Source organism: Heptranchias perlo, chromosome 1 (assembly GCF_035084215.1).
Source record: "Heptranchias perlo isolate sHepPer1 chromosome 1, sHepPer1.hap1, whole genome shotgun sequence".
In the NCBI taxonomy this organism is placed as follows: domain Eukaryota; kingdom Metazoa; phylum Chordata; class Chondrichthyes; order Hexanchiformes; family Hexanchidae; genus Heptranchias; species Heptranchias perlo.
Genome location: NC_090325.1, coordinates 116,134,859 through 116,156,857, shown reverse-complemented (window position 1 = coordinate 116,156,857; position 21,999 = coordinate 116,134,859). Strand labels below are relative to the sequence as shown.

Genomic DNA, 21,999 nt, shown 5'->3' with positions numbered 1-21,999 from the left:
GAAGCGAGAAGGAGGATTGGGTATGCAGAGACCCTCATCGTCGATACCTCCAGTGGCCACGACCTCAGCGATGGCCCATCCAATGATGGTCAGCACTGTCACCTCCATGGGAGTTAGGACATATAGGCGCGCTTCCAGTTCTTTCTTGCTGCCTCCTGTTATGCGTCACCTTCTCCTGCAAGAAAGAGAGAAGTGTGTCAATGAGTGTCCTGCAGGATGTTTGGGTGATGCGGCTGTCATGGTTGAATAGCTGCCAGTGTGTGTGACCTGTGAGCTGTGGGTGTGCAGCTTGCAACAATGGTAATGTGTGAGGGTGAGATGAAGCATCTGATTTGAAGGGTTGAGTACTGATTGAAAGAGTTTGTTGGTATGTGGGTGATGGGGGATGTAGTGCGTGCAGCAGTAGACAAGGCTAGTGGTGCAGTTGGTTGGAGATGCCCCTTGACAGTTGAACACACTCACCTTGACCACTCATTTTAAATCATTGAACTTCTTCCTGCTCTACATCCATGTTCGTGGTGCTATGCTCCTGGCATTGACCTCGTCCACTACTTCCTCCCACTGCATCTTGACCATATGTCTGGAGGGCCTCCTGCCCCCGTGAGGATATAGGATGGCCCTCTGTTTCTCCACCTCTTCCATCAATGCCTCTAGTGCATCATCCGAGAACCTTGGTGCACGCTCTCTCACAGGCCCAGCCATTCTTCAATATATTGCAGCATAGATTCACTTCACCATTGACTTTCACTACTTCCTGCAGTCATAGTGCACCTCCCCTTTAAGGTAGCGCTGGCTGCTTGCAGCGATCATTGAAATCATCAGGCAGCATGAATATAATGTGCTGCCTACATTGCAACCAATGAGCGTGGGTTAATTGTGCCTGTTTTCAGGGGTTATCCAATATAACCCCCGTTGCATGCTATGGTGAGGAAAACAAAACTATTTTTAAATGGGAGGAGGGGAAAAAAACTAGCAGCACAGGACAATAATCAACTCCTATTTACCTAAAGTATTGATCATAACAAAGATATGATCATATCAAGCATATCATAACAACTGAGAAAGAACAGTTGATCACAGGCATAGCAGACTGGCACATTCTGATGCACAGTGTTAGAAAAAAATTGACCAGCAAGAGGCCAAAAACATTCAATCTTCAGATTTCTGCACCACAAGTCTGAAACCTATTAACTTAGCAACTTACAAAGCCCAAGACCTGGGGAGTGATTTTTTTTTCCAAACAAAATTATGGTTTGCAGTTTTTAGTTGAATAAATATTGGAAGAATTGCTGTGTTGCACAGATAGCAATCTTTCAGCATGGTTTCTTGTTGCATAAATATTCCTAAATGTGGAATACAGCTCTGTACATCTCTGAACCTGCGAGTTATTACCTTAAAGCTGCCATTGCTGTTCCAATGTAGTTTAGGATGGGACTTGGAACTTTCTGTACGTCCAATCCAAACCAGCCAAACCTGAAGAAAGACCATTTTAGACATCTGATCGCATTAAACAGGTGGTATCCTCTTTTGTATACCACTGAATTATGATATAATGGGGATAATATTTAGTTAAAGAAAAGCAATTAACATTTTCATATACAAGCAATTTTTTTTTAAAAACACAATAGTACAATTCAAACTAATTTTTGCTTAAACACCATCAAGTCTAGGGGAATCAAGGGATATGGGGATCGGGCAGGAAAGAGGAGTTGAGGCTGAAGATCAGCCATGATCTTATTGAATGGCGGAGCAGGCTCGAGGGGCTGTATGGCCTACTCCTGCTCCTACTTCTTATGTTCTTATCAACATTGAGTATTTTAATAAACTTCCCTGAAATAACCTTCAGTATGTATTAACAACAAAAAAAATCATGGAATTTTATGTGCAGTCTTCCTATCATTGCAGGATTATCGTCAGACTGTGGTGATCAAGAGAAGAGTGTAAGGTCTTTAGACTGATAAATGCCATTTATTACCCCATTAATATTACAGCCTTGCCTCTGAAGGAAGCTGTGAAATAAATAAGGCATTATACATGTCTTCTTAGGCACAGCACCTTGTGAAATGATTTCACTGAAGGAGGCAGCCTAGAAACTACAGAATGAGCTAAACAAATACGTGAGTGGTCTAAACAATGGCAAATGACATTTAATGAAGACAAGTGTAAAGTACTACACATACAAAGGATGACATTGAAAGAGACTTGGGAGTCTTAGTAAACTCAATGGTCAACATGTTCAACAGATGCACAGCAGCAATCAACAAAGCTAATAGAATGTTGAACTACATCACCAAAACCATGGAATACAAATCAGAGGAAATCATGCTCAAACTGTACAGTGCTCTCAGACTGCACCTTGAACATTGTGTCTAATTCTGGTCATTGAGAAACAAGGGAGCAATTCAAGCACTGGAGGCAATGCAGAGAAGAACTATGAGGTTGATCCCTAATGTCAGGGTCTGAGGTTTGAGGAAAGACTGGAGAAAATGGGGCTCTTCAGTTTGGAAAGGAGGCATCTGAGAGGTGATATTTTAGAGGTATATAAGATGGTAATTAGTATGCAAAAGGTTAATCCGGAATACTACTTTAAATTAAACAGTGGGAGTAGGACAAGGGGACACAGGTTCAGACTATAAAAAGTTAACTTTATGACTAATATCAGGAGGTTCTTCATGCAGAGAGTGGTCAAGATTTGGAATGGACTTCTGGGCAGAGTGGTGGAGATGAAAACCATGGAATAATTTCAGAAACAACCAGATGCAGCAATGGTAGCAATGTAGGGCAAATGGCATCCCTCATCCACAAGTATCTTGTGATTTTGTGTTGCAGCTCGGGGCAAAAGTAATCAGCCACCAGTGATGGCACTGGACACCAGAGTTACCATTTTGTTCTTGCTACAGGTTGCTAGCTCATGCATACCTTCCTCTGGCATTGGGGAATGTTTGATGTCAGAAACATAAAGTTGCAAATGGAACTTTTGAACACAGCTTACTGTGCCTCCTAACCTAGTATCATTTGCAAACTTGGATATACAAATCTCTATTCTTTCATCCAAGTTGATGAAAAGCTGAGGCCAAGTACAGATCCCTGAGAAATACCACGTCACATCCCACCAATCAGAAAATGTTTTATTTATCCCTACTCTCTGTCTCCTACTTCACAACCAAATACCGACTTATATCACAAGGTGAATTCCAATTCCATGCACTTTCATTTTTACGAATAATCTCTTGTGCGGAATCTTATCAAATGCCTTCAGCAAGTCCATATAGACAATTTCCATAGACACTCCCCTATCCACCATGCTAGTGACCTCCCCAAAAAATTCAACTCAATTAGTCAAACATGATATACCCTTCACAAATCCATGCTGATTCTCTTTGGTCAGTTCATACTTGTCCAAGTCTTCGGTCACTCTGTCTGAGGATAGATTCCAGTAACTTCCCCACAATTGATGTTAAACTGACAGGTCTGCAATTACCTGGCTTCTCCCTTCCTCCCTTCTTAAATAATGGAGTGACATTTGCAATTTTTCAATCCAAAGGCACAATTCCTGAATCGAGAGAGCTTTGGAAAATTATGACTAACGCATCTGCAATTTCCTCACCTATTTCTTTTCGTACTCGGGTGGAAACCATCAGGTCCTGGAGATTTGTCTATTTTAGTCCCATTATTTTGTCCATTACAATTTTTTTTTTGTTTATATTAAATCCACTAAGTTCCTCACCTTGATTTATTTTTAGATTCCCTTGTACCGTAGATATTTTGTCCTCTTCCTCCACTGTGAAAATGGATACGAACTACTCGTTTAACAAGTCTGCCATTTCTTTATCGTCCATTATAGTCTTGCCAGCATCTGTTTGTAAGGGGCCCATATTTTCTCTTTCTGTTAATATATTTATAAAAACTTTTGCTGTTAGTTTTGATATCCCTTGCTAGTTTTTTTTAATATTCCCTTCTTGTCTCTCATTATTTTCTTGGTATCCCTTTGTTGTTTTTTTATAGCTCTCCCAGCCTGCCGAATTTTCACTCTTCTTTGCATTTGTGTAAGTCTTTTCTTTTAGCTTGACACTGTCTCTTACCTCATTTGTTCACCATGGTTGCTTAACTACACAAGTGGAGCCTTTACCTTTTAGGGGGATGTACTGGTTTTGTATTGTACCAAATACTTAGTGGATTTAATATAAACAAACAAAAAATTGTAATGGACAAAATAATGGGACTAAAATAGACAAATCTCCAGGACCTGATGGTTTCCACCCGAGTACTAAAAGAAATAGGTGAGGAAATTACAGATGCGTTAGTCATAATTTTCCAAAGCTCTCTGGATTTTATGATAATTATGTGTGATCAACAAATATATCCACTGTTTGTGAGGAAGGAGGAGGTTAACAAGTTCCTGACAGACGTTACATTCATGTCATTGGCATAGTGATAAAAATCCCCATTTAGGAATGAATTTCCATGAGGGGTGCTGTAATGAAAAATTCCAGTGAGCTGTTTAAGGTACATAGAATAGACTTGCAATATGTAGATTATCCTTTAGTAAATTCAGGTGCGGCTATCGATCTCAGAAGGAGGCTGCTGGGTATAGGTTCCAAAACTGTGAACATAACAATAACTGATATTTTGCTGGAGCTTGCTGCTTTGTTGTGATCTTACGTTTTCATGACTAGTTCATATTCTGCCAAATATATAAAACAACTGACAGAGTGTTTTATCAAAATCAACGGCAGTAAAACCAGGAGAGTAAATTATGTACCAATACAACTTATCATCTGGATTTTATGATAATTATGTGTGATCATCAAAATTTAATGTTAATGTGGCTTTGATAGACACTTTGAGTAACACAGTACTATAAACTGCATTAGAAATGGTTTAACTATGTTATAGTTTTACTGTCCAAGTCCTATAAACTAGTGTGTGGGTTTGCCAATGCAGATTTAGTGCAACTGTCCTGATTATTTTCCAACTTTCAGTGCATGAGTTCAAAGGCATAATTTACTTTGGCACACAATTCAATACATGCTCACATGCTAAATGTGGACAAATTCATTTCATTTTAAAATTATGTGTTTTTTCAAGGTCAGGGAATATTATAATTAGATTCCCAGGCCGGAAAAAAATGGCATGTTTGTGCTAGGTTGGGGCTCTACTTTGTGGAATTTCCCCTGATTAAACACATTTGATGTCCTTGTTCACAGTGTAGCAGTATATTATATTAATGTTAAAGTAAAAAGCTATTAAGGCTTTGAAATAACGGTGTGCACAGCAGTGTAATCTGTACTCTTCCACCCCCCCCCCCCCAGATAGGGAGGTGCAGCAAGTAAATGGCTCTCACATACATGACAACCTAGATGGCTCAGAGAAAGCTGATCAAAAGCTTCAACCCAAAAAAAAGCTGACAATTCAAAAAAACAAAGTACAATTGAAAAATAGCCCTGAATAAAGGCCAATGACCAGGGGCTGCTTTAAGGTGACTGATTAAGTTGAATCCTTTTTTCTAACATCGGATTTCAGGATTTTCATTTGTGTTTTGGGATCCCATCCCACAATTCAGTTTGTTCAGTAGGACATGAACTTACAAATTAACCTGGAGCTATACCCAATATTCCATCAGTTTAATATAGGTGGGGGGAACTAAAGTGTAATTTTTGCAGTGGTAGATTAGAAATTTTTGAAGCGGGGAAATGAGTTCCAGTGATGCAAAATGTATTTCATACTAACTCCTGGGGACACACTTCCCCCAGAAATCTTTGATTTTTGACACTTTTTTGTGTGCATTTTCCAACATTTTCAAGTGTACTGTGATCCTTTTGCACTAGGTTGACCTATAAGGAAAGTTTTTTTATTCTATAAAGTTCATTCATAAAGAACCAGATGGTAATAGAAGCAAGACTTCCCTGTATGTCACAGAAAGTGACTGAAATGGGACTCTTACATCCTTACAAGATCCAACAACTAGTCAGCATGACGGAGTATTTTCTTAAATCTAAATTGGATGCACCTAGTTTATGTACCTGAACTCAGCTGGTGAGATAACAAGGACATCTCTCAGCTCGGGAGCCTTTATCACTTAGTTTTATCTTTCCTTTAGGGGTAGAATTTCTGTGAGAGTTTTCCTGATCATCCACTGTAACTGCAGCAGAGCCAGTGAAGTGGCTTACCCTGACAGAATTCCTGCTGCCCCCACCCCCGCACAGCCCCCACCTCCTTTGCACCTAACGATCTGAATGCCAAACAGCAACTGGCATCCAGGTCATTGGAGGAATGCAAGTAGATCCCACCAGGGTCTCCAAGCTGTTGTCATGACCTGGAATATCCTGGAATTGATCCTTAGCAATTTTTGCCATCAAGGGCCGATCACTTGGAGAGCTGGAACCTGGTGGGGGCCCCCATCAGCAGCATCTCGCAGTGGCTGCATGGCACCACCTTTCTCCCGCCCCCATCACCAGCTAGTGCCCGAGGTTTGCCCACACTGTCATGGGTGCCCACCAGAAATATGTTAAATAGCTGTCCCGGATACTCCTGCAGGGTCACGAGTAGAGGCCAGTGGCAGAACAGGATGCTATTAACAGCAGTGCAGTAAGTCCAAAGAATTTTGGCTCCATTATTTAAATTGAAATAAATTGATCGACACAGGCTCAGGCTAGCAATGGGGAGAGACATGCTGAGATTAGAGAGATCTCTTGCACAGGTGGAGCAAAGAAGAATTAAAATTAAAACCCCTTCCATAACTGTATTCCTCAGAAATTGACCTCCTTCTTCCTCTCTTAAATAGACGCAAGTTAAACTATTGTGGACTCCACCCAATCCATTTAATTGTGCATAAAAACCCCATGATCCCCAGAGGTAATCAAGCAAAACTCCAAAGTATTTATCCATCCCACGAGTCTACTGTTCAAATCTGGCTTGATGCTCTCCAGGCAACATTCCAGCATTGTCCAAGTAACACAACAACTTTCAGCAAGCGAAGTGAATTGATCCTGTAGGGGATCGATTACCTTATTTTAAAAGAATCCTGCCTCCCATTGGAGACTTCTTAAAGAATTTTTCCTTCAGCCCAGGAAGGGCCCAGAGGGACCTGTGGTGGAGCCTCCAGCTGTCGGCCTTACTAGGGCGGATTGGGTTGTGTGTCGCTAATATGTTCTCGCAAGCGCTGGTAGCCCACTCCGAATATGCAAATGACCCTGTACCCACGATTTGGGACTGGGTCTACATCCATGGAGATGGAGATTCAATTCCACTGCACTCGTGCCAGTGGAGCGAGACCCCACAATTTCTGGCTTGTGGGTGGAATACTTCATCCTCCTAGTCTGTACCTATCCCTACCACCACCAGTGCTTTTTTGGAACAGATAGTTGTCCAGTTCTTTCTCAAATTAGCCGATTGTCTCAGCCTCAGCCACTCTTGCCGGATGTATGTTCATCGCGTCTACTACTGTTCTTTTAGGGAAAAAAGCTTCTTCTGACCTCAATTCTTGCGTGAGGCTTACCCGAGTCCTAATTCTGTGCCCACAGTCAAAGTCAAATAGGCTCATTCTGAAGCTCTGTGTATTTTTGGTTTCCTATACCAATGGAAACTCCACTGACAGCAGAATACTTGCCAGGGTGCTTCAGTTCTTTGCCAATAAGGTAAATTTTCACAACTTCTTTATTATTACAAGACGCACTAAATCAATATTAATTATAGATAAAGGTGTTTACCTACCTTGAACTAGCCCAGCCCATTAAAAGGCTAAAGGTAGCCCAGATTAAAACTCCCATGCCAAGCCCAACTGTTTTCAATATGGGAATAACTGTGATATTCCCTAAAAAAATGGAAATAATTTAATCAAAAACGTTCCGTTTTTACTTTAAGTACTATTATAGGTTTCTGATATGCTGTTGCTATTCTTCAAAAATAAACCTCATTGGCTACCTAGGGCCTTCTGTCATTAACATACAAAGATGACTGGTCACTGCTCCACCACCTGGAATAATGATTGCCATGTTAGTAAGGGTGAAATGTATTCATTTTGTACAATAAACACACATTTCCCACCCAACTTCTCTGATACTCTGATGATAAAGGCACTGCCGAGCCATACAGATCAGGAGGTCTCCAGTTTCCAGCTCCCAAATTTGACCACTAGTCCGTGCCGAGGTAAGAGTGCTACTATTGGTCCTGTGCCCTAGGAAGACCTGAAGGTTTCATTCCTGACCACAAGCAAGTGACTGCTGTTGGAAGTGAGTAACTGTAAATAATGGGTAAGGAAATGATTGGGCCTGAAGAGCCTTCCACAGTAATGGTATAGTTCTCCAGGAAAGGTTGAGAGAAAACTGCAGGGGAGGAAATAAATTTCTCAGATGTTTAGGGGGAAATTTGATCTTTTTTTACAAAGTGCACTTCACACATTTCCTAACTGAAGTAAATTTTGAGATCATATTTTCACAATTCTGAATTTGAGTACTGCTTTAATAGGAAATCTGGGTTTGATTTTTGTGGTGTTCAATTAGATTTTAACATGGATTGAATATGAACAAATATGGAAAGTGAGGTTTTTTTCTGGGGGATGGGGTGGATTTTGTACTCATCAGAATAAGAGATGTCAGTGCTGAAGGAATGGAAGAGGTGTCCACTTGTGGCACCCAGTGACAGCAACAAGCCCACAATCTCAGGTGAGAGAGCTGGGCTGGATATAGCCAGTGTGAATTTTAAAATTTCCCACGCAGTTACGTTTGTGCTGAATCATGGGGAATTTATGTAAACTGAGGCCAGACTGTCCAAACATATTTCATTCATAACCCTTGCAGCCAGCAGTCAGAAAATAAATGTTCACCGCGTCTCTCTGGTTTGTATCAAATCCTATCTCATAGAGGTGTCACATCACTGATCTACTCCAGTGCACCATCCAATCCCTCATGCAACAAGCAGTTAGTAACTACATGACAGAATAAAATGGGCCCAAAGCAAAGTGCACTTTCAAGTTCAGTAATGCTGCTGTATTAAAGCTTGTGTTTGGATAGTCATATTTTCTGAAGAATCACTAAATATTTCTCCTTATTCCATTTATAGTCTAGAAACACATCCATACGCCCATCACATAAAGAAAAGTTTCTTCATTCCGAGTGTATGAAATCAAGTAGCAATTAATCATACCTGTAGCCCACAGAAATCCACCCAACATCGTAAGAGGCCAGAACTTTGGACACCTTTGGATTAGATGGACCACCAGTGAAACAACCCATATTGCAGTACAAAAAATCCACTGGAAAAATAAGCCTGTAAAATACAGAGTTCAAGATCTCAGCAAGATTTGTCAACACAGTGTACTAAACGAACAATGTATGTCGATCAGGAGAATAATTTTTAAATGCCTTTTACAAGTATTGATTAAACTGCCAGTCTATGTCCACTGATAAGATTTTTTATACAGAAATAAAAGTTGGCCAAGAATGTTATAACCTCTGCCATAAGCAATGCTGAGCAATAGCACCAGACTTTCAAAAGCAGTTGAACTTGTGTTGTCCTCAAAAAAATGAACTTCAGACAAATGGGGTTGAACAATTCACATCTAACTTATCCATGTGTGTTCTACTACATCGTCTGTAAATTATCTTTAAACATAACTCATAGGTTCTCCATTTTCTGTGCCACAACTTCTCTCTTTTTGTTGGTAACTACTTTGTAATTTCCAGATTTATGTTAGATCTTGAAATTACGCTGTGCAGATTTTGGCAATCAAACACTTCACATGCTCATATGAAATGGCTACGTCCACTATTTTAACAGAGGCCTATTTTAAACAAATGTAAAGAATCTTACAACACCAGGTTATAGTCCAACAATTTTATTTGAAAATCACAAGCTTTCGGAGATTATCTCCTTCGTCGGGTGAGTGTGGGAATCCTTGAACGTTTCGCATTTATAGTCAGAGAACAATACCTGGTGATTACAGATAATCTTTCCAACTGCCCGTTGTCAAGGCAATCAAAGTGTTCAGACAGAGAGGTGTTACCTACAGGACCACCGAATATTTGTGACCCCACCACTACCATTCACCCCAATCTTGATCCAATGTGATGTTTCCGTCTCATGCTCACCCTCTGATGCATCTCTTCCATGGTCAGCCTCACCCAAAGCAATGCATTCATCAGCTGACCACTTCACCATCACTCACTCACACATCTGTACTTTCTCCCCTTCTAGGAGAAGAGAGCGCAAAATGCACGGGAGAGGGCGAGGACTGGAGGGGGGCCACAACAAATAATGGTCCTCATGGAGGCGGAGGAGGAGGCCCTGGAGATCAGCACATCCTCGAGTGCCTGTCCGTCGGGGACACCGAGCCTGGCACCCCACAAACGTCTGGTGACGCAACTTTAACATTCATCACACACAACATAAATTGATGTTAACAATGCTTGGCATGTTGAACACCTCAGTATGCTCATTGCAACATGACACATCTGTGATGATGCTTAATATTGCCTTCTGTTCTCTTATAGGCCATTCAACGACCGCAGTGACGGCAGAGGGTGATTCCTCAGGGGAGCTCCCGGACTCTGAGGGTGCACCGTCACATCTTAGTGAACCATCCACCAGCGCAGATACTGACACCTCAGTGGGTCCTAGTAGTCAGTTAGTTGGGTTGGCACCTGGTGAGTCACCACACACAAGTGAGCACGAGCAGACACTGGGGGCAGGGGCAGCTGTGGAGAGTCCGTGTCGGTGGGTGCACTCCTCTCCAGGCTCTGCTCAGCTGGACACAAATGCTGAACCCCGGGGCTATCCTTTGAAAGGAGAATGATCGAGGGACAGCAGCACATTTGCTAGGTACTGGAACGGGTGCCACATGCACTCTCCGCAATCGCACAGAGGATGGAAGAGTCCAACTCCTGCATTAGTGGAATCGTGGCACAGGTATGTGAGGGAATCTCTGAGATAGTGTGACAGGGACTTGAGGAGCTGTCTGAGATGGTGTTGCATGTAACTGCTGAAATGTCTGAGATATTGTCGCAGGTAAGTTTGGGAATGTCTGCGATGGAGAGAAGGCTAGCCTCCATTGAGCTTCAAGCATGACTCACAAATGAGTCCATTCAGGCCCTGACAACAGCCGTTCGGACTCACAGTGAACAACATTCTGCTGCTGTAAACAGGCAAACAGAAACTTTACAGCTAGGCTTCCAAGGCATCACACATGTCCTCCAAACTGTTCTCCAGCAAGGTGATAGGAGTGATGTGGGCCTGGTCCAGGAGAGGGATGATTGTGAAAGGGGACATGGAAGTGGGGACGCCACTCAAAGCACTTCCACGTCTTAGCCGTTGCCCCCCTCTTAACCAGTATCCGCAATGCTGCCTCCTCTCCAGGTGGCCGAGTCTGGCCCTTGCCCATTCTTGACTGGCTTTTGTGATAGCACCCTTTCATGTGCTTCATCATGATCAGCGACACTTGATGCCATTCGGTGGGCGACTTTACAGTGGGTGTACATGTAGTTGCAGGACTGTTTTGTGTGGGGGGGTGGGGGGGCTGCTGGTGTTGTCACTGCCCTTCCCAGGTGGTGTGAGGTCTGGACTCTTCTCACTTTCTGATCTTATGAGAACCGTTCACATATGAGTGACTCCATGGCCTCATGAGCAGCCAGGTCAGCCACTGCTCTGGTCATGGGTTCCTCCATCCCCTCATCCTCCTCCTCTTGCTGCTCCTGCTCCTCCTCAATATTGATTGCTGATGCGGATGCTGGATGAGGGCATGGGGCCTCATCAACTGGTACCCCTCCATGTTGCATCATGTTATACAGGACACAACACACTACTATAATGCGACCCACTCTTGCTGGTGCTTATTGAAGCGCTCCCCCAGAATGATCGAGGCACCAAAATCGTATCTTCAGCGGTCCTATCGCACGTTCAATGACCGATCTGGTGGCGATGTGACTGTTGTTGTATCGACGCTGGTGCTCACTGATGGGGTTCCTCAGAGGTGTCATCAGCCACGTGTGCAGGGGGTATTCCTTGTCCCTGAGGAGCCAGTCCTTAAGGGTGTTCAACGTGTGGAAGAGGCCCGGGTTGGATTCCCTCAGAATGAAAAAACCATGGCAGCTGCCAGGGAATCTCGCACAAACTTGAAGAAATCTTTTGCGGTGGTTACAAACGAGCTGAGTGTTGATGGAGTGATGATGTGTCATTTACCTGAGGAAGGAGGAAGCCTCCGAAAGCTTGTAGATTTCAAATAAAAATCGTTGGACTGTAACTTGGTGTTGTAAAATTGTTTACAATTGTTGATGGAGTGATAGCCCTTTCTGTTGATGAACAGTCCTGGCTCTTGTGGAGGTGCTCGGATTGCTATATGGGTGCAATCGATTGCACCCTGTGCCTGTGGGTACAGAGTGGAATCCCACTGCCCTGTCCTTCTGGCTGAGGTCGTTAACGGGGAAGTTGCTGTACTGTGAGGCCCTGCGAAACAAACCATCAGTGACCTGTCTTGTGCATTTGTGTGCAGACGACTGAGAGACCCCAGCGATGTCACCGTTGGCACCCTGGAATTATCCAGAGGTGAAGAAGTTGAGGGCAGTGGTGACTGTAACTGCGCGGGTAATGAGATGCCACTGGGAGCAGCTCAGCATGAAGGAGGTGCTGCAACCACCTGGTGACTCACTCGCAGCCTCCGTAAGCACTGCTTCTCAGAGAGGTCCAGGAAGCTCTGCCTCGGTCTGTAGAACCTCTGACGAGGGTAGTGCCTCCTGCGACGTCGCTCCCTCTGTTGTTCCCCTCTGTGCTGTTGTGCAGATGCCTCTGGCGCAGCACTGTGTTGTGGAGCTACAAGTGGTGGAAGTGCACGGTGTGCCTGGTGAGGATGGTGATGTTCCTCATCCTCGGATGTAGTGATGAATGCAGCCATCGGGCCCCTGCCCCCCCCCCCATTACTGATGGTGTCAGTTTGAGGGAGTCTGAAAAGTTGGTAAATATGTGTAAATGGAACAATTCTGAGTGGAAACCAAGAATTTTCAGTGTAAACACAAAGATCTCCCAGCCAGAAGTTTGTCTAAGAGAACTGAGTGTCCTGCTGCAATAACTCACCTTTTATCCCCATCTGTCAAACAGGGATTTAAATGTCCAACTGGCTGCTGGCTGAAACCCGACCACTTCCCAATACCATATTTCACACAGCACAGAAAACATGTTGAGGCAGCGTTGAAGTAGCTTGCCTTCAATCTAAATTACATTTATTCATTTTTTAACGAGTTTAACTAGTTGATTTAGTGGTTAAAATATCGTCCCGCCGGCTTTAATTGCCGGAGAGACTTCCGGGTTCGGGAATGGCATGCACACAGACAACTCTGGGTCACGTGGGTTCTTCAGCGTCTTGGAGCCGGGATTTCTGCCCACTCCTCAAAAAGCCGATTTTCATTGCCCCCCGCCCCCAATGCACCTGGACTTTTGTTTTAAAATCGAGCCCAATATATGGAATACAATCAGGGAGAGAACAGAGCTTATAGAATGCAATACCTTTATTTCTACTTCTGAAATATTTTGCACACCTCCTGCTTGAAGCTTTATTCTTACCTGATGCAGAGATCCACAGCACATGTGCTACACCTGGGCTCCACTGCTACCACTTAGAAAGAAATGAGCACTGTACACACCCAGTAAGACACACCAGCACAGAGCAAATGTTCCCGTAACATGGTTCCACTCAGGATATAAGAGTTGCCCAGTTTCAGGCAAAAATGAATACATCCATGGCCTTACCTGTTTCTGTGTTTCCTACAGCCCCGAAATATGCTAGACATACAAAGGTGTAGTACAACACACATGGACAGCAGTCAAGTTAGAAGCTAGCTGACACCCATTGTCTCGCTCATCACATGAAGAATGGCCAACATGGATAAGGTACGAGGGAGTGACAGCCTCAGCATGAATACCTTTCAGCAGAGCAGGCAGAAGAATTGGAAAAACATACTGGCATGTCATCTTGGGGAAATGATAGGGACGACATTTTAACAAGTATTTGTGAATAAAGATATACAACGAGGCCACTGATAATGTGAGGTCAATCGTGACTGCACAATAAAAAAAATCATTTTTAAAATGCTTATGAAAAGTAAGCACATTACAAAGGCTTATGCTACAACAGATATATTGCAGTCTTTCTCAGCAGACAATATGGCAGCTGTAAAATGGAGGTTTAGGATCAGGCCATTCCGAGCTGATCTTGGAGTGAGCTTACTCCAAAAAAAAAATCCCTGGAAAGAAACTTACCATCTCCTGTATCAATTTTCTTCACTGGGACAAAATTACTGCCAAAACAAATCACAGCAACTGCTGTAGCGACAAAACCTTTGACCAGTGGCAAGGTGCCTGTGATGTTCTCTGTGACCGCTTTTGTTGTATGAGTAAACCCAGTCTCCGGAGTGCCATTTTTCAGTATCCTGTCTTGTAGAAGAAAATTATAATGAACAATTTTAATATTTTGTCTTACAGTTGCTAATTTTTATCCAGAAATGTGCAACATTTAACTTACTGTTGCTGAAACTGCTTTTGTGGGTTGCTGAATGACATCCAATAACATACACTGCTCCAATGCAAATCGATGCTAGAGACCATCTCAGGCTAAATGACATGCTGCTTGACAGAGAGCCACGGTTCTGGAGCGGTCAGTCTCGCAAAAGCTGAGATACACAGTGTGACCAGGCATGAGGAAAATAATGCCGTGCTCCTTTCACAGGTGTTGATATGGGTCTTTATTCAGCCTATGGTGTCATCGGTTATTTGCAAATTACCTGCCAAAGAAATGCCCATTGGATTTTAAAGCAGTAAATGTATTCACTATGAACACTACGTAACAAGAGATGTTGCCCATAAGTAGGAATGAAAGGAAATCCAGGCCTGAACTTATTTGAGCATAGGTCAGTGAAATCATGCTAAAACTGAGCCTTCTTTTCATTTAGAAAATGGCAGCCGGGAGCTAAGCTTTGTTGTTATGTCCGAATAAACACTCAGATTGGGGTGGTAGTTACTACTTTTATTTCCAGACCCTTCAGAGCATTTCCATCAAAAAAAACCAAAAGAATATAAGAGAAGTGTAATTGCTACAAGGTGCTTACTCCTATCAGGGGGCCATCGAGTATTCAGTTAACAGTATGCAAGCATCATACATATCAGCTGTTAAATGGAAGCAGGGAATGTGTTCAGACATAGATTAGATTTGGTTCACATTTTGTAAGAGGCCGCTTGCTCATCCCTAAATGTAAGTTACCTTACCTAGGAAAAGAAGCATCTTTAGGAACAGGAAAAGGACAACAAACCTATCCCTTTTTCACAAACCTATACTATTGCTATGGGTGGCCCAGTGGTTGTAGTTGTGAAAAGATTAACTCCAATTTAAGGGGAACGCAACTGATATACAACCTTGGCTGCCCTGTCTGAGAGTTTCAAAAGTTCTTGGCCAGCAAGGATAGGGTTAAGGTCAAAGAATTGGAGGTGGTCAAAGTCCAGATTTGGCTGACTTGACACACCACAGCCACAACAACATCTTCCAATGAAGTGTTGCCGTTCATAGTATCATAGTGATAGTAGGTACAGCACAGGAGGAGGCCATTCAGCCCATTGTGCCTGTGCTGGCTCTTTGAAAGAGCTATTTAATTAGTCCCATTTCCCTGCTCTTCCCCATAGCCCTGTAAAAAATGTTCCCTTCAAGTATTTATCCAATTCCCTTCCTTAGATCTCCTCTGTACTTTCTGTATTCAGCCTGCTTCTCTACTGTATTATGAACCTTACAGTCGTCATAAGCCTCTTTTTTGTTTCATTTTAATCTCTATATCTTTAGTCATCCAGGGTGCTCTAGCTTTGGATGCCCTTCCTTTCCCCTTCATAAGGATGTGTCTACTCTGTACCCAAACTATCTCCTTCTTGAATGCCTCCCATTGTGCAATTACTGTTTTGCCGACCAATTTTTGATTCCAATCCACCTGGGCAAGATCCCTTTTTAACTCACTGAAATTTGCCTTCCTCCAGTTAAGCATTTTCTCATTTGATTGATCCTTGTCCTTTTCCATAATTATTCTAAACCAAATGATATTATGATCACTGTTCCCCAAATGCTCCCCCACTGAAACATGCTTCACCTACCCACTTCATTCCCCAGAACTAGATCCAGCACTATTTCCTTCCTGGATGGCCTGGAAACACATTGTTCCAGAAAGTTCTCTTGAGCACATTTCAGGAATTCTTCCCCCTCTTTGCCATTAACACTGTACTGTCCCAGTCTATATTGGGATAATTGAAGTCCCCCATTATCACTACTCTATAGTTCTTGCATCTTTCTGTAATTTGCATACAAATGTTCTCCTCTATCTCCTTCCCACTATTTGGTGGCCTATAATATACACCCATTCGCGTAATAGCTCCTCTATTGTTCCTTAATTCTAACCATATAGGTTCTGTCTTTGACCCCTCAACTACATCATTCTTTTCCAGTGCTATAATAGTTTCTTTGATCAATACTGCCAGTCCCCCCCCTCAACCCTTTCTTTCCTTCCCTATCTTTCCTGAATACCTTGTAGCCAGGAATATTAAGTACTCAATCTTCCCCTTCTTTGAGCCAGGTCTCTGTTATTGCCACTATATCATAGTCCCATGTGGCGACTTGAGCCTGCAGCTCACCAACCTTATTTACCACACTTCATGCATTTACACACATGCATTCCAATCTCATAGACTGCCTTGCATTTGCCCCCTTGTCTGATCCCTCCTATTTCTGAACTATTCTTTACTCTAGTGCTACTTGTCCCTCCCAGTCCTCTGTGCGCCTTGTTTCTCCTCTCTAATGTTTCATCCTGGTGTCCAACCCCCTGCCAAATTAGTTTAAACCCTCCCCCACAGCACTCGTTAACTTCCCCATGAGGATATTGGTCCCAGCTCTGTTGAGGTGCAACCTGTCCATCTTGAACAGATCCCTCCAGCCCCAGAACTGGTCCCAAATCCCCAAAAATCGGAAGCCCTCCCTCCTGCACCATTGCTCCAACCACACATTAACCTGTCTGAGCCAACTATTCCAATACTCATTCGTGTGAGACTGGGAGTAATCCAGAGATTACTACCTTTGAGGTCTTGCTTTTTTAACTTCCTCCCTAGCTCCTGAAACTCTGACTGCAGGGCCTTGACCCTTTTCCTTCCTATGTCATTGGTTCCCATATGGACCACAACTTCTGGCTGTTCCCCCTCCCCCCTCAAAATGTTCTGCACCCTCTCAGTGATGTCCTACACCCTGGCACCAGGGAGGCAACAAATCATGTGGGACTCATGTTGCCGGTTGCAGAAATGCCTGTCTATTCCCCTGACTATCGAATCCCTTGAAACAACTGCATTTCTTTTGCCGCCCCCCGTGCAGCCGAGTCTCCCACAGTGCCGTGGATTTGCTCCTGACTGCACTCCCCCAGGGTGTCAACACCCTCACTGGTATTCACTGGATTATGAGTGCAACACTCCGAGGGGACTCCTGCACTGCCTGCCTATTCCTCCTAGTCCGTCTGGTGGTCACCCATTCCTTCAGTAGCTGCGGGGTGACCACCTCCTGAAAAGTGCTATCCACAAAACTCTCAGCTTCCCATCTGCATTGTAGTGAGGCCAGCCACCCCTCAAGCTCAGAAACCCTGAGCTCGAACAGTTGTCGGAACTTCCTGAACATATGGTTCTCCAGGACACACAAAGTGTTCTGGAGTTCCCACATAGTACAGGATGTGCATGCGACGGGCCCCAGCTGTCCTGCCATGTTAGCTAACAGTTATTTAACTGTTGTTTAGCTTTAAGTTAATTTACTGTTTATCTGACACTAAAACACTAACAACTAAAAAACAACAACCAATAAATTAAATACTTACTGACCTACCCTTGGCACTCCTCCTCACCTTGTTTTTGATTCTTTGTGTGGCTCCCTTTATGTTCCGCTCAGTCTTAGTCTATAGTTGCTTTGGTTTAAATCACTTAGCACCTCCTTCTCTCTCCGCATCTAATTCCCACACTCACCAAATTCCCAGTTGAAAGTCCTCACTCTGTTAGCGCTTCACTCCGTTAGAGCTTCACTCTCTGTCTTTCCCAACCTCTGTGCTCAAGCATGTCTGACTCAAAGCAGTAGCATGCACTCAATCAGGAATTAAAATGTTGTACGTCAATTATTTGTAGTCTGTTTTGGTAGAGTCTTGACGTGCAAAATTGGCTGACCTCAAAGTGATTGGGGGGGACAACAAATCTGCCCCCCACTGGTTATGCCACTGTTGACTAGAGTACAAGATGGCGAACAGCCTGCTACTGGGGTGCTCCAAGGAAGAAAAACTAACAGGCAAGTCTTCTCACTTCAAAAAGGGTCAATGACAGCCTTCACTGTACCGTGTGGCTGGTTCAGTCTGACCTGGATTTTTCTGCTTTTGCTCTAAACTACCGAGTTGGCTTTTTAGACTGTGTCACTCACTTCCCCAGAACCGCGTGGATTGAGATAGAACGAAGGGGTGGAATATCCACAGGATTCAATTTACTAGGGAGTGTCAGCCTTCTTCTTGACCATGATCCAGGGATAGGGCTGTCTAAGACTATCTACCTTTTACATCACCCTTGCTTTGTTAAGAGAAAACATTCCTATGTAGCACATGTAACAATGGTTTTCTGGCTAAATGAGATGTACCAAAACTGAGTCACCCTGAAGGTCCCTGGGCAGAGGAAGCGATGGGTGTGAAAATCTGTGGATCAGACCCAAGAGAACTTTATTGGGTTTCTATCACAACAGAATTGTGATGTATTTTTCTTTCAGTCGTCCGACCATAATTTTTTTTAATGTTATGTTACTGTTATTTTTGTATTCAGCTTTGTTGACTTGCTTTCGCAGCAAATGTAAATAATTGTTATTTCAAAGAATAGTTGTTTTAAGTTTACTTGTTATTAAAATTTATGTACCTTCTTGCTGATCTCCACCTTGGTGACCTATATTCCATGTTGGTACTGCAAAGATTACCTTTTTTAGGGAATTGAATTCTGGTTATCGATTTGGCAGGACTGGAGTGAGACCTCATGGGCACTTTCTTCGCATTGAACCTCTCCCTTCCCTATCCAATCCTCATGCCCTCTCCATCATGTAGGAGCTGCATTTCTTTCAGCATCCTCTGTTCAAACTGTTGGATGAAGGCTGAAAGTCCTGAAATTCTTCATTTTGTTCCTGAGCACTTCCATTATAAGCACAACGAACTGCGACTTGTCAGAACGGTGTTGTCCCAACTTACTCTACTCTGTTGTCACACCCATTATTGTTTGGCTGTTATCAGTGTGAATGGGGAACTGTCTCTGCACTATGGCCTGTGTGCAGATTGGCACAGATAGCGGCAAAGGAGAATCGTGACCTAGAATGTTCCAGCCTCCTCATTAATGAACAGTATTGAGACAAGTGGTAAATTTTCCGGCAAGCAGAGATTGGAGTCCCAAAACTTAGTTGCTCCGTGTTTGTTTCATTGGACACTGAAATTCCATTCAAATGAACGCATTACGATACAGTCCTCGATTTCATGGGTTTACTGCCCAGACCCCATCTAGCATCACCATTTAAATTGGGTATTAAAGGTTGGCAAGATGGGAAGAGAGTTGTAAAGGTGCAATGTAATATTGCTTCAGGTTAACGGATGTATTTGCAGGACCGAGGCATCTGCTACAAGGAGATTTGTGGATTTTCAAAAGGCTCTCGATAAGGTGCCACCTAGGAGGCTTGTTGATAAAATGAAGGTACCTAATTATTAAACTTTGATAGGAGTCGAAGAGCAGCGAGACTTAGGAGTTTTTTTAAGTGGAAAGGCAAGTTTGATAAAGCTGTTAAAAAAGAGCATATAAGATCCTAGGTTTTATAAATAAAGGAAGGCACAGAACACAAAAGCAAAGAGATATTTCTGAACCAGGTAGCCATCATTAGTTTACTGGTCGGGGCTTTCTGCATCTGCACTTGTCAGCACATGATTTTCTGCCCTTTCCCTTGAACAGGGAGAAAATCACTTGTCAGTGAGCACAGAAACTGTGTTCAATTTCAGGCAGCCTACTTTAGAAGGATGTGAAGGCCATGGAAAGAGAAGGGATTTACTAAGATGATCTCTGGGATAAGAGGCTTTAGTTACAAGGAGAGACAAAGCAAAACTGGGGGCCAGTTCACTAAAACGGAGAAGATTGAAAGCAGATCTGCATTTCCTCCATGATTTTTCTGCTGACTGAACCTGAAGGGGGCAGACCATTGTAGAATCCATACCAATGAATGTCTGATGGCTTTGCACACAGATTTATTCTAACGGCATCAGGTAACGTTCAGGAGCAGACTGCCCCATAAAAACTGAGTGCTGCTGCTTCCTGAGGTGCCATTATTTCAGTGCCAGAATACCCATAAGCTCACAAATCGCACAGCAGCTTAACATAAGAAATAGGAGCAGGAGTAGGCCAATCGGCCCCTCGAGCCTGCTCCGCCATTCAATAAGATCATGGCTGATCTGATCCTAACCTCAAATCTAAATTCATGTCCAATTTCCTGCCCGCTTCCAGTAACCCCTAATTCCCTTTACTTCTAGGAAACTGTCTATTTTTGTTTTAAATTATTCTGGGAAATTGTAATGGAAAGCGACTTTGCACAAAAGTTTTTTTTTAACTCATTATAAGTAACACTGAAGAGGAAGTCTGTGTCTGGAAACATTTCCTCTCAATATTCCAAAAGTGTTACTTGTATAGTTATGGTACTATAATAACTCATAACAGCTTACATTCTGGTCAACAACAGCAGCCAATCTAATGTGATTCAGACTGTGAGTTTACTGTGACTTTTTCATTAACGGTATTTATGGATCAGAATTCATTGCTTGCTCCTGGGGCTCCTTCTGCACTAGACCCTTTAATTATGCTGCTACCTCTAAGGCCTCAGAAGAGATCAGATTTCCTTTGTGCTGTGGCTCTGCAACTAATAATGCCCCCCAACGAGCGCTCAGTGTGAGCCGGTGCTATTTAAATTAGGCCCTATAATGACCTCCCTAAACAAATTCAAACAAAGGTAAACCCTATCTTTTCTACTGGTTAAACAGAATAACATCTGGAGTCCCTTTCTCTCCACATTACTGTAAAATAACTTACAAAAATGTTCCAAACAGGGGTGGCCTTTGCCTTGCAGGGACCGGTGCAAAGGTTCCATTTGGGGCCCCTTCATTTTACTAGACAATAATACTAAATACTACCAACTTAATTTGGTGTCAAATCTGCACGATTGTGGAAAGGCATGCTTGCAATAGGTAATATAAAAATAGTTAACAAAATAATTAGTGACAAATAACACACGAGTAAATGACTTCGAGCAATTATAAAGGCCTTGAAATACCGATGTGATTTCAGTATATGAGCTGTATGGCAACTCAGAAACTAGCTTTTCGTGCTTAAGGTGCAGTTCAGTTTTGTATAATATCTGACTTGTGAGTGGTACTTATAGTTCGTAAGAACTGAATTTTGTCTTTTCCTCTCCCACCTCGGCCATGACTGCGAGCAGGAGAGTGGGGTAGGTGAGAAGGCGAGTGCTGAGGTCAGAGCCGGCTGCAGGCTGCTGCCAGTCCCCTGGATTACAACTCCTGTTATAACTCACTCGCTCACTCGCTTGCACTCATTCTCCAACGCTCACTCAGTGACACAATCTTGCATTCACTTACTCATGCTTACTCACGCTCATTGTGGCAATGAGTGTAAATGAAAGTCTGTCCCTGGAATCAGTGCCTAAAATGAGGCCAGGACCCGAAGACCAGGGCTCCACCCGGGACAGACCTCCACTAACTTCTGCCACTGGGACCGAGTTCCTGTGATCCTCTTTCCTTTACCAGAGGCAAATAGTTTTTTTTTTAACAATATAAAGGCGGGCTGCCTATTTAATATAATATGACAACGAAATAACCCTCCTGGTTGTGCTCAGTGCTATATTGTACATCAGCGTGTCCCATGGGGCATAGGTGTCCTTTCACTGGATCT

At 43.2% G+C, this 21,999-nt stretch overlaps 1 protein-coding gene across 1 annotated transcript in view; it reads right to left on the bottom strand.

Moving 5' to 3' along the window:
• LOC137313443 (transmembrane protein 144-like) overlaps positions 1 to 21,690 on the bottom strand; it is a 62,701-nt gene extending 41,011 nt beyond the window's left edge. The window contains exons 1-5 of the mRNA XM_067979632.1: positions 21,687 to 21,690; positions 14,245 to 14,418; positions 9,145 to 9,267; positions 7,714 to 7,813; positions 1,393 to 1,473 (exon numbers count right to left, since the gene is read on the bottom strand). Coding sequence (XP_067835733.1) covers positions 1,393 to 1,473; positions 7,714 to 7,813; positions 9,145 to 9,267; positions 14,245 to 14,418; positions 21,687 to 21,690 — 482 coding nt within the window. The remainder of the gene's footprint in view (positions 1 to 1,392; positions 1,474 to 7,713; positions 7,814 to 9,144; positions 9,268 to 14,244; positions 14,419 to 21,686) is intronic.
• Between the last annotated feature and the right edge of the window lie 309 nt (positions 21,691 to 21,999).